Raw genomic sequence first — 12855 nt, 5'->3', positions numbered from 1 at the left:
TTGTGCTATGTACATCTCCTCGCAGACAAAACCCAAGTCACCCAATATCTACTTTACAGATTCGCGGCGACGGGGCTCCCCACCGCAGCCCCCTGCCTAATCATAGCACTCAACTTGGCCGCCATTGCCGCAATGGGCGCCGTGGGATGACCACTGATTTGTTCCGGGAACACGCTCGCGTCCATGACCCGAAGGCACTTCACGCCATGAACACGACACTCCGGGTCGACTACACTTGTGGCGGGCGAAGGGCCCATGCGAGCCGAGCCCACGGGGTGGTATAGCGTGAAGGCCTTTTCATCCATGAAGCGGATGAGTTGGTCGTCGGTGATGGCGTCCGGGTTGGAGCTCGAGTACGGCCACCAGTAGGAGGTGGGGTCGTCGTTGACGGGGACGGGGTCGAAGTAGGCTTTGAAGGCGGGACTTTGCATGATTTTGAGACAGACGCGGAGGCCGACGAGAAGGACGTTGCGGTCGTTGTTGTCTTTGTCGGTGAGGTAGCGGGGGTCGATGATGGCTAGATAGGAGAGGGGGTTGCTTGTTAGGGTTGATGCGGGTTCATGGCTGAATCAGTTGTTGTTTGTGGGTGGAGCAAATTCTCACCTGCGTCGAATACATCCCGACTACGAAGGGTAATCGTGCCGTGACTCTCTGGACGAAGACCAATCGGTACTAATGTGAAGATGCTACTGTCGTTCAGAGGTTTCTCCTCGCCGTGCTGCAAGAAGCAAATTGGGGCCCCAATGATCTCCAGGTCCGGTGCGTTAATACTGGACGCCTTGTCTTGAGGTGATTTCGTGGTCTGAGGGAAGTTGTAATCGACCGAACGGATAAAGGCTGCGGCTTCGCCCACATTGCTGGTCAACGGTCCGCCGCCGGTCAATAACCAGCGCGCGAGCGCCGGGAGAGCCTTGAGGTCATTGCCCAGGTAATCCAGCGTGTAGCCATCCTTGGCCTTGATTGTAATCGGTGTGGTACACAAGTGATCTTTCATATTACGGCCCACTGCATTGTTCTCCTTGACGACGGGAATACCGTGTTTGGTGAGCTCGTCGGCTGGTCCAATACCACTCAGCAGCAGCGTCTGTGGTGTATTAATCGTGCCACCGCTGAGAATGACTTCTCGTCTCGCGTGTACTTCAAACCATGGACCACCGCGGGTGGTCTGGAGTTCAACTCCGATGGCGGTGGGCTCCTTGGTGGTGATCAGATCAAAGAGAACCCGATTGACGCGCACGTTGCACGCCACGTACAGATTGGGTCGAGCGAGGACATCCGGCGTGAAAAAGGCCGTCGCCAGAGAAGAGCGCTGGCCCTTGGTATCAATGAAGGTCTGGAACCGAGTCACCCCGAGACCGCCCTGCTTGGTGTTGACATCGGCCACATCGGGGATCTGCGCATCGGCACAGGCCGGAAGGAATCCCTTCTCGACGATTTCTGAGAGCCACGAGTATCCCGTCATCCATTGACCGGTGGACCCCCGATGTTGGGCGTCGATAGCGGGCCGCCCCGGGTGCGGCGTGAATCGCTCCATGCTTCGCAGGTAGGGAGCCAGATCGGCATGGCTCCAGCCCTGACAGCCATGGATGTTGGCCCATTCGTCAAAGTCCGATGGGGAGCAATGATGGTACATCATCGCGTTCATAGAGGATGATCCGCCGAGGATCTTGCCGCGCGGCCAGTAGAGCGAGCGATTTGCGAGCTGGGATTGCTCCACGGTATAGTAGTCCCAGTCATGCGGGGAGTGGAACAATTTGGAGAACATCAGGGGAACCTTGCTCTCAAAGACCTTGCGATTATCGCCGCCGGCCTCAAGAACGAGAACGGAGACATTTTTGTCTTCGGACAATTTACTGGCGAGAACGCAGCCTGCTGCGCCGGCACCGACAATGACTGTGATTTACTGTTCAGTTGAAAGTCTCCTACAAGAGGGGACCGTTGTATGCTCGGATCACCCATGGGAATACAGCCATCATACCGTAGTCATAACTCTTCAAGCTCCTCTGCGCCGCGGCATACGAGGCCGGTGGGCCGTTCAACATCTGCGGACTGGCATAATGAAGCGGGTTGGTGAGTGGGTTGGCGTGTCGTCGGCCCATGATGGAAAAGACGCTGAGTAACAGGTTACCCTGTCGACTCTATAGCAGAGTAGGCAGCTAGATACAATCTGGCGCAGATCTATGGTCAAACAAGCACCAGGCGATCTTCAGCAGACAGGACTGAGATAAAGTAGAAGATCAAGAGAGGGAATTCATCTCCTCTTGGACTGCCGCAGTCAGCTCTTGGATTTCCCCTCCCATTGACCGCCAAATAAGCTTTGGCAGTGAGTTTGGTCGGCTCATCAAAGTTTGCGGGGCTTCTCAGCAGAAGAGCATCGCCGGTTGTGCCTCGGGATTTGGGGATGCGGAGGCGGGAAGCATTGACATCCTTCCTCTTGTGCCCCCGCTCTGTTCCACAGTTGCCACCTTGACGCTCATGCTCGCCGCTTCTCGAGGACGGCGGGTTTTTGCGCATTCTGGGATATGGTGTCCGGGAACAGGTCGAGCTTAGAGAGGTGCTGGACCATCCGATCGATGACAATCATTTCGAGCGGATGGCCCGGTATCGTGCATGCATAATTCGGTTGAGATTCAGGCTCGGCACGCATGAATCAGCGCGACGATTTTCTGACTCGTGAAGAGCTGCCTCGTGGACGTTCCGTCTTCAAGGGAATGCGCCCTCCCTTTTGTGATGCACACCTCGAATGAACACATGCAACTGGACTAAGGACGTGTTCCCCTCCTGTCTTCGTAGCCACCGTGGTGCCTGAGTTGTAAAAGGCACTTGGACATGCCTCGTGGTCAGACCTTCTTGTGCTTACGTCTACCTAATCACTACGCCGCGGTCATGCAAATCCCCGAATAGATACCTCGGCAAATGTGTCTCAAGCGGAGCTTGACCACGATTGCTGAGTGAACCTGACGAGACGGACTAGCCTGATTATATTGAAGGCCAGTGGGCCATACGTAGTTGATCCACTACCGATCAGATCCATACACTAAACCGACAAGGATGTTAACATCAGCACAAACGGGCAACCCTCATGTATTCATGGCGCTTGGGGCGAGTGGAGCTCGCGAGGGTTCTAAATTTTGATGGAAGGACATCTCGAAGAGTCCATCTACTACTAGACAGCTTTGGAATGACGAAGAAGATGTTCCTCGCTGGCTCTCAGTCCGAGTGTGCAGTGGGCGTGCATGACAGACATTCAAGAATTCTTCGCCATTGCAACCGTATGTATACATCCTTTCGGGGAGATGATCCAGCCCAGACTGCCTATCGAAGGACCCAAAGTAGCCGGGCACTTAACCCGGAAATCCAGTCTCTGATCGATCGGGTCCGTGGCGGGAGGCTACATACATACACTCTTCCGCCAGGAATGGACGCTTCCAAAAGGTACATTGATTCAAGCTCGAATCGTGCACCGATGAATATTGCCTAGTCATGAGATACTACTGAAAACGAGGTAAACATCCCGGCAATCAAAATCAAAGTGCTCAGTACGCGTCCGATATACTTCCTCTTGATACCACATGATTCAAGGATGTTCTGGCAGCCTCAGGCACCCAAGGCCGGAAATGAGGGACTCGCTCAGGCCTCGACGCGTGACGCCAGCCAGAAGCGCTTTGCCGAAACGCGCTGCTCCGCTTATCTTTAATTAACAGATTGAATCTCGTCGCCCGCACGCAACCTGACGGACAAGGGCATATTCGTGTCGACCAAACCCAATACCACTTGGTCTCTGCTCTTCTACGACGTCACTGCTATTGAATCTCTCCAATTCACACTCATACAAGCACGCTTTCCGGCTTCCCTCGACCACGGCACCATGTTCATGGGATCCTGAACGTGATCATGGCCTTGCGCGTAACCCCCGCCGCTCCAGATCGTCTCCATGGGTCTTCACTGAATAAGCTCCATGCGTGTGACCCGCCCGCCAAGAGGCGCAAGATCCAGGCTGAAGATGCATCGGGTACTCTCTTAACAAACTCAATTGTGATACGGGTGAGTAATGCCTAGACACATCCATTCCACCATCCAGGCCGGAGGCCGTCTATCCCAATGCATGAGCGATTTGTTGGCTCACTTCTTCAGGCCCACGCCGCCTCCTTGTCAGATGAATCACTCGTCTTCACTCCAATTTGTCTTGTGCCCCGATCGCGATTTCCACTATCATGGCTCGAAGACCCTGCGTGGCTACGTTCCGATGCGCAGCCCGCAGGTCTGTTCGCCGCCGACAATCCTCCTCTCGAGTTGGACTTACGATCGTGTACGGAGCCCACAGTGCTAGCCGTTCGATTAGCGGCCACGGGAGCGCTGTATGTCATTGAGAGAATCAAACGAGGCATATACTCGCTCTGGCGGCTGGCCCGATGGATACAGGAAGGTGACATTGTCGTTGCTGCAAAGGGATGGCAAGGGTCGAATGACATCGCGATGGATATGGTGGAAGAGGAGAAGCCACCTGCCATCTTGGACGGGTCTGACTGGTGGCAGAATGCACAGATTGAGGAACCCTCGTCTGATCTCCTTCTGGGGGAGGAAATCGCAGGACTACAAGTGAGCGTCGTGTTTCAGGCGTCAGGTACGCCCGAAGCATCAAGGAAAACGCCGTCGGCGCAGCCATTGGGGGATCCAAAGCAAACTGCGGCGGGTGCAACACCTGTGCGCGAGAGTCAAATCGACCCTTCAACCGCGCTGGCCGAGTCTCTCATGCAATCCGTTGACCATACCACAGAATTGGATCTGCTTCAAGAGTCCAAGCGGTCCCCCGAAGAACTACTCGAAGGGATGCGAGAACACTACTTGCAAGCTCTCTACATATCAAAGGTAAGCGATATAACGCCATTTCTTGGAGAGCTCAAGATGCTAAATATTTGTCAAGACATCACTCGCCTATTTTGCCAAAGGACCATTAACTCGCTGCCGCGCTGCCTTTAATGGTTCAGACACGACCGGCGCGGGAAATACATGTCAACTCATTGAGCATTACCGCGAAGCGATCCTTGCTGCGAAGAAGATGGACCTGAAGTACCGCGAGTCGCTTCCCGCGGCTGTCCGTGAAGCTGTGCTTGCCGTATCGGAGGACGAAGCTTCTTCGACCAGGAAACGTCGCACCAAGAAGAAGAAGCTGGGCAAGGATGGCCTGTACCCCGAAGAAGATGGGTTCATTCGGAAGTGGTGGAAAGACCGAAAGATGATAGACTCCGTCGCACCGGAGGCTTCACGCGAAGCAGAAACGAAGAAGCACATCTCAGATCTCCGACTACGTGAGACCCAATTACAGATTCTCTTGATCCTGGAGATCTTGGCTTTGGAATCAGTGCCGCCCAGCAATACATGCCAGGGCGACGAGCAGAAAGCTGACAGAGAGACGGACACCTCGAAGAAGAGCACCAAGAAACCGCAAGACTTGAACGTGCTACTAGAGCTACATCTCGACCGACTCTGCATCTGGCATGCAGTCAGTATCGAGGACACTGCCGGCGAGGACTCCTCGCAATCGTCGTCCCTGGTCGATGGCCAGCAACCCAGGAAAAAACCAGAGAGTGACGCCGTCCGCGACTTTTGCACTGAAGTCATCATCCCGTTCTATGCGTCACGCCTCCCCAATAAATGCAAATTGATTACACGCAAATTCGGGGTATCTGGTGGCGTCTCATCGGCTGCAAAGAAAACCCAACCGTCGAGCAAGCCACATCGCCAGGACCCAAGTTCTGCGACTAAGCGGGAGCTGCCGGTGAGGAAACCGAGAAAGTCACTGCAGCGGGTTCTAACGGACGAGAAAGCAGCGGCTTCTCAAATTCGTCACCCGACACTCAGTCGAGCCAAGACGGCCCCGACGCCGCGTGATGCCACGCGCGACTCCCTTGAACCTCTGCTTCCCACAGTGATGGGCGGGACCACTGTCCGTGGAGGTATCCAGTTGAAGAGGGTCGAAAACCGCGAGATTGACCTCAATGCGGCTGCAAGGCAGCACGAGACCAAGTTACGCAAAGTGCAGATGTTGGCTGACCAGAAGAAAGAGCTTGACAGTGCCATCCAAGCTCTTCGGAAACCTAATCGTGAACTTGTTGCCAAGGATATCGCAGAGGACGTAACGAAGCGATTGTCGACAGGAGGTGGCAGCTCTCGCAAGTCAAAGAATCCCGTTAGGAACCCGCTGGGCGAGGGTGTCCAGGTGATGGCCACTCCGCGTGGTAATCGTAGAAGGGATGCTGTGACTGGACTGCCTTCCTTGTCACGTACACTTGTACCTTCACGCTCTTTCGCCGGCGAGATGACCGAAGCCTCTCTTGCAAAGTCGCCCGTCATGATCCCTTCTTCAACACGTCGAGCTATATCCTTCTCAGGCCCGGACTCCTCGCTGTTTGACTCGCAGCCCCGTTCTCAGAAGAGGCAGGCCGAATCACAAGGTCAACCACAGGAGCTGGGCTCAATCCAGGAAACGCCTACTCGGCCATCCTCGAAGTCACTTTTCGAGAATCAAAGCGTAAACAAACTGTCCCGTCCAGGTCTTCCGTCAAATAGTGGCAGAGGGCTCTTTCGCATGCCTGAACTCCCAGCCTCTCGACCTTCTCAACCGGATCACGAGGATACTTCAGGGCATGCTCAGCCCGCCGAACCAACCACACCGGTGTCTTCCCGCCGGCAAAGAACACTCAACGTGATCTCGGAATCGCCCATGGTCGCAAAAACCCCTGAAACTCACAGATCTTCCATGATGATAGCGGACACGCCACCGAAGCAGCAAGCTGTCGGGCGTACTTCCCTCATACCTCGGTCGATCCCTCTTTTCGCGCCGACTACTTCACAGGTTCCTGCATCTCCTATGAAGGAAATCCCAGTCAAGAATCATACTCTTGTACCTTCAACCCCGGAGAAATCGCAGAATAAGTCGATATACAAGCAATTGGGCTGGGACGACGAGGAAATGGATTTGTGAAATCTAGTCTTGCATATCATGTTCACAATTCTACCCAATACAATGTTTGAAGGATTTGCATGACGTCAATTGTTAGACCTGCCCTATGAGGATTTCTAACCCCGCAAGCAAATGTCAAGTTTATAACTTTGACGGTCTATTTAGTGGAGCAGCGTGAATTTGAATATCACGGACCGTTCATACTACGGGCGCAGGGCGGTCTGATGGGCACATCTTCCTCGGCCGAAAGATGGAGCTTCAACAAGACGAGACGCCTTTCCGTAGGATCGATTGTCGCCTTATAGGTAACAGGAATTGTAGTACATGACACTCACGCCTACTGATGCGGCTTAGCCCCATCGATCAAACAGGGAACTGAACGAACAGTTCCACTATTCGTTCTCTGAACAGGCCCGCTGCAAAGAGAACAGCCTGCACTTACCTAACCACCCGACACACTGGAGTTGGGCGAGAGACGTGTTCTCGCGTCGTGGGCAAATTATCCCACTCGTTCAAGGTTCTGATGGCTGCCCCGAATGCACAAGGGTCCCCAAGCTATTGAAGGGGTGAAGCTCTCCCACCCATGACGCATTACATCCCAGAACCCACTCACAGCAACATGTTTCGAACCGCGAGGTGTCTGCTGGGTAGCACGGTGTGGTACATGATATCGGCACCCGGAGCATGTAAATAGCCCGCTGTTAGCCAACTTCGTGAGACGAGGCGACGCCCCAGGAAATCATTGCGTAGATACGCAGCTGCTTGCCTCGCCCTTGGCTGCCTTGCCTCGGATCTTTCAGCAGGGGTTTCACTGAGCGCCCTGTGGCAGTGTTAGATAGCGAGACACCACTTCCTGTGAGCATGGTGTTAGCCTTTCTGCTTTACTTAGTTCCGTACTGCATCACACGTCGTAACATCGGGCCAATGTGTGACAATGATGAGATAGTACCTGCACCATAATCCACGGATCCAGATCGCAGAGACAGCCGGACCATTGTCGGCGTTTTCCTGCGAAATAGCTGGAGATCGCGAGAGCAAAGAGGGATACGGTGTGCATCCATAGCCGAACACTTCACTTGAGGCCAAGTTTGAGCCTTGAATTGAGCAGCGACGGTATAAGGGGGCAGTTTTTGAATCTTTGAATTGCGAATGGATCTGACTGGTTTCTCATTTAGTTGATGGCTCTCTTAGTTTTATGGATCGTCAAGAGCTGCCTGCACAGACCGATATATAATGTTCCATGGCTTGTAGTCAGCGTCAGAGATCAACGAGAAAGTTGAGGAAGAGAAAGGTCCACCGAGAGAGGAAGGTCTGGTAGACCCGACAGTAGTCATTTTTGGCAATTAACTTCGAACAAGAGAGATAATGAAATTGGATGACCAATGAAGGTTGTTTTGCAGGATAGGTGGTTGAGGGAGAGGTGACTTGAAGGCGGCGGCTGGGGAAAGAAGGTCTTCCCACGGACTTTCGCAAAAGTTGTAGCAAACGGGCATTGTCGAGGCTCTATTCATCATTTCAGTAGGTCTCGACGGGCTCTTTGTAACGTTTGATGGAGATCACAATCCTTCTACTACTGCTACCGAATATTCTTGGAATCATCATGGAGCACGAAAATTTTGGTACCGCGAAACTAGTGTTGTGGGAGACAGTTAGAAGATACGTTGATGGACTTACTAAATTCAACGGCAAGAGCGTGCGGGAAGACTCGAGAAATCCAAAATTCGAGGAGCTCAGAGCAAGAAAAAACATTGAAAGAAAGAGTCCTGTACAATGCAGGTATATAAGCCCTCTACAAGCTGACTCTGCAACGAACAGGCCCTCTCCTCGATGGAATTCTCTTCACAAATGTTACACACATTGGGTAGAGCTCATTCCGTTGAATCCGCGGGACTTCATCTTTCCAGCGACTCAAATCCACTTGTACCCCCCGATAAATGACCATGATGCCTCGCATGCCTGACATGTCCTTCGATCACTTGATGATTTCCCATCACAGGTCGATCCGAGAATCCATTCTGGTCTACCTCGCCCACCATAGTTCGCACTATTGATTGTGGCGACGACCCCGTGGATAGAGAAGGCGGAACATCTTCAGGTCTTGTACCCCACGCACCTTCATCGGCTCCAAGGGTAAGAGCAAGATTCTGGCCTTCGGTGAAAAAGTCGTGACTAACCCAGTTTCGGGTATAAGGCTTGCCATTCAGGGTCGCGGATTGGATGAAGCCCGTGCTTCCTGTACTATTAGCAGCACTAAACTGTGCCCAGTTGACGACATGAACTGTTGCAGTCTTGCCCGTGAGCGGCGAGATAATGCTGATTGACTCAAAAAATGGGACCGTGATCAGGTAGACACTTTGTCCTGGATTCGGGAATAGACCCATCATAGACATTGCGACAAACGACCCCATTGCTCCCGAGTCGTCATTTCCTGGAAGTCCGGAGGGAGTCGGGGAAAAGTAATTTGGGATATAGGTGCGGACTCGGGCAGTAGATTTAGCGGGCCGACCAGCATAGTGATATTGATACACGGTGAGGAAAGCTGGCTCGTTGCCGATGTAGGTGATGTTTTGATCATGAAGGAAGTCGAGGCGCTTGACAAAGGTAGACGGCCCTCCTAGCATGACTATAAGCGCGGCCATATCATGAGGTACAAAGCTTGAAGTTTTCGAATTAGCTGAGATTAAGGCAAGATGTTTGGTTGCTTGGGTGCAAGGAGCGACACATACAATTGATATTCCCAGATACTCGACTCAAAAGTTTCTGCTCCATTGTTCTGAAGTGAACAGACACTTCCACTGTTGTCGATATTCGAACACTTTAGCGGATCTTGGTACCCCCACGTCTGATTAAGATACTTGGGTTGGAAAAAGCCAGTAAACCCGGTATTGGTTCCATTGAGGTAAGAGGTTTGATTGGCGTCAAAGAGGTTCTTCCACGACTGGGATCGCTTCTCGTAACCTTCGGCATCGATGGTCAGGTTCATACCTCGGGCCATCTGTGCAATGGTAAAGTCGTTGTACGAGTATTCCAAAGTCCTCGAGATACTTCGCGTCATGGTACCAAAGCCAAGATGGTCAAAGTCCTCCACCGGGATGTAGTGGAGATTCTTCCAGCTTTCAAGACCGCCGCGGCCTTCGTTAGACCAGTCAAAAGGCTCCTGCTCAGCATCCTTCTTGACTGCCTCATACCCTGCAGTCCAGTCAATGCCGTTTTTCAATCCTTTGACATATGCATCGGCCAAGATGTTGTCTGCGTTTGAGCCACCTTGTGTGAAGCCTGCAATATCAGGATCAGCGGGGTTCTGATCGGGTTAAATTTCAAGACCGTCATGCTACCTTTACAAAGAGACATGCGGCAGTCTGGGAGCCAGCCCAGGTGACGCTGGGTGTCGATTAGAGAGCGCACCATCTGGGCCACAGCATTCGGATCAAAGATTATCAGAAAGGGGATCTGGGAGCGGAAGGAATCCCATAGACTGAAGTGAGTTAGAAAAGGGGTTTCAAAGAGCGCACTCTCACGTACCAATAGAAAGAGTCGAAATATGGTTCTGAGCTTTTCCAAAGAGGATTCTCATCTGTATAGTTCTGTGGGTTGATCAAAGTTCGGTATATGCCACTGTAGAAATTGGTAAGAACCGAGGGCTGAACACCGGTCCGTGAGACTCGAATAGAACGCATCTTCTCGGACCATCGCTCAACAGCGGCCTTGTGTGTGGCGTCAAAGTCAAAGTCGCCAATCTCATTTTCGGCATGCGCGCAAGCTTGCGCAGGGCTAATGAAGCTGACGCCCACCCGCGCTTGGATCACTCGATCTGTCGAGGCCTCATGGCGTATGAAAGCGCCTCCCTGATCCCCTGTCAGACTATACCCATGCCTTCACTGTGAGAACTAAGAACGCCTACCTACCGGAAGAGGATACCCATTGATGCCTCGTGAAACAGTCAGCTCATGCACATCGGTACTTGCTCGAGCATCGACAAATATGCCGCTATCCCTGACTGGGCCAGAGCTATGGAAATCGGCGCAAAAGTGGAGTGTGTATGATCCACTTCCAAAGCTTGGCAAGAATCTGCCACTGCCCGTCATCCGCCCTTTGCCTTGCTGAACCACAATCGTGGCATTGTCTTGTCGAGAATCGGAAAGATCGGACAGATCCAAAAGGATCAGAGGCTTGCTGCATTCCGGGAAGTTGAAGCGAAAGAGCGATGTGTGCTGAGCGGCCGTCATCTCCACCTGAACTCCCGTCTGCAGTGACAGTGCAAAGTACCCAGGACTGGCCTTGACCGAGTCTGGCACGTATGGTGTTGCACGCGATTTCTTCGGATAGATGCAGCCATTGACCTCGTCATTGTCGCAACTGACATGGGGAAACAATGGGAAGTTTCCAAGAGATGGGCTTCCCCCTGTCCCCGAGTCGTGCATGCTCGAGAAGCCGGTGACATTACTCCCATCGTATGCAAAGCCGCCCTGGTTGCTACTAGAGTCTGTATCCGCGCCCGCCTTGGCCATGCCATACGGCAGCGAAGCACCGGGGAACACATTGCCTGCCGACCAACAATCATTAGTAAGGAGGTGAAGTCGTTGGGCAAAGCTGACCACCTCATATTTTGGGTTTCCAGTATAAGATGGAGCATACCGCCGTTGGCGCTGCCGATCAGCGGGTCAATGTATGGCAGCACATCGTAATTATCGATGGAGGCAAACTCAAGCGCGTCTGTCAGCGCGCATCTGCTGGCGAGAATGACTGAGAGACTGATGCGCCATAACCACATCCTTGAAAGCGCGTGCGAAAACGAAAGCAATCGATGCCCCTCCGAAATGAGCAGCATCTCTGTTATTAAAACCACTGTCGAAAGGAGTCTTGAGGTTTCACCGGAATGCGGGCATGCGCCTTCCACTCCCCCTGTCGATCGTCCCCGCGTTGTTGTGCATCATGATGAATGCAATGAAACCCTACCTGCAGATCCAGTACCGTTCAGGTCTTAAGCGCATTATCTTCGCTGAGTCCTGTGTTGCGTCGTGATTCAACACCTGAGTGGTGTAGTGATAAGCCGACACGCCATATGATCGTCTGAAGGGATCAGGTGCTCGTCGCAGATGAAACGTGATCATCTGCCGCCGATCCCCGCGAGATTCATCCCAGCTTCCAATCTATCAGACGAGTTTCGTCGTCGGCCCCTTCCGTCTTGGGTCGAAAGGTCCAAGAGACGAGGTGGACGCACGGCCCTTCTTTTGTCAATTGTCCATAGATCGTTAAATCAACAAAGACATTGTTTGTGGATGCGACAGTAGCCGAGAAAATGTTCTCATCGCTACAGGCTCAAACGATCGCCAAGTGCACAATAACTTTCCTCTCACCCTCAATCAAGGTCTTCAAGTCTGCCGAGTCTCAATGTTGCTCATGACCCGTATTTTGACTGTGGTGGAAGCGGCATCGAAGATGTCCCCAATATCTGCGTTTTTGGAGCCTCAAGTTAAATGGAATCCAGCGGCGACATTCGTGGTGAATTTCGTACATGACTCTCGAGACCATGTTCACGCCGCGCATTAATTCTGGTAGCAGTGATCATGGGGTTCATAGGCTCTCATAGGTGCCCGTGCAGACTACAGGCAAGTATAGATCACTATTCAGACCAGTCTTTCACTTGTCTTGTCCGAATGTGAGAAGTCTGATCTGACATCCACAAGGATGAATACTCAGGCCGATATGTTTTAGCAGATCAGGATGTCAGCGCAGTCCGTTGTGTGAGAGCCGAACTTTAAGCCCTAGGCGCAGGATATGATTCCTTGTAGGCATGTCAGCCTTGTATCATCCGCTTATGCTTAAGCCCAGCCTGGTTGTTACAGTCTATTATATTAATGGTCGAGTCTCCGCGAAACCGACAGTATACA

The 12855-nt window shown here is 52.6% G+C and overlaps 4 protein-coding genes across 4 annotated transcripts; 1 reads left to right on the top strand and 3 right to left on the bottom strand.

Annotated features, from left to right (window-relative positions):
- Nucleotides 1-53: 53 nt before the first annotated feature.
- On the bottom strand, nt 54-2099 carry N7539_004127 (GMC family oxidoreductase; the record flags this gene model as incomplete). The annotated part of the gene is made up of 3 exons (XM_056933729.1): nt 54-517; nt 604-1893; nt 1979-2099. 3 exons carry the CDS (start codon nt 2097-2099, stop codon nt 54-56), a joined length of 1875 nt encoding a protein of 624 aa, XP_056791270.1.
- An 85-nt stretch (nt 2100-2184) lies between these two features.
- On the bottom strand, nt 2185-2514 carry N7539_004126 (uncharacterized protein; the record flags this gene model as incomplete). The annotated part of the gene is made up of 1 exon (XM_056933728.1): nt 2185-2514. The coding sequence occupies one exon, from the start codon at nt 2512-2514 to the stop codon at nt 2185-2187; it is 330 nt and encodes a 109-aa protein (XP_056791269.1).
- Nucleotides 2515-3837: 1323 nt separating this feature from the next.
- On the top strand, nt 3838-6985 carry N7539_004125 (uncharacterized protein; the record flags this gene model as incomplete). Its single annotated transcript, XM_056933727.1, has 3 exons — nt 3838-4044; nt 4135-4869; nt 4925-6985. Coding segments are annotated over 3 exons (3003 nt in total), but the record flags the coding sequence as incomplete, so codon positions are not given.
- Nucleotides 6986-8856: 1871 nt separating this feature from the next.
- On the bottom strand, nt 8857-11735 carry N7539_004124 (glycoside hydrolase family 92 protein; the record flags this gene model as incomplete). The annotated part of the gene is made up of 6 exons (XM_056933726.1): nt 8857-9619; nt 9691-10265; nt 10370-10439; nt 10487-10809; nt 10870-11507; nt 11600-11735. The coding sequence occupies 6 exons, from the start codon at nt 11733-11735 to the stop codon at nt 8857-8859; spliced, it is 2505 nt and encodes an 834-aa protein (XP_056791267.1).
- Between the last annotated feature and the right edge of the window lie 1120 nt (nt 11736-12855).

This window comes from Penicillium diatomitis (assembly GCF_028827545.1).
Source record: "Penicillium diatomitis strain IBT 30728 chromosome Unknown utg000004l_segment0_segment0, whole genome shotgun sequence".
NCBI classification, from domain to species: domain Eukaryota; kingdom Fungi; phylum Ascomycota; class Eurotiomycetes; order Eurotiales; family Aspergillaceae; genus Penicillium; species Penicillium diatomitis.
Note: the sequence above shows the minus strand (reverse complement) of the source record. Positions and strands in the feature narration are given on the sequence as shown.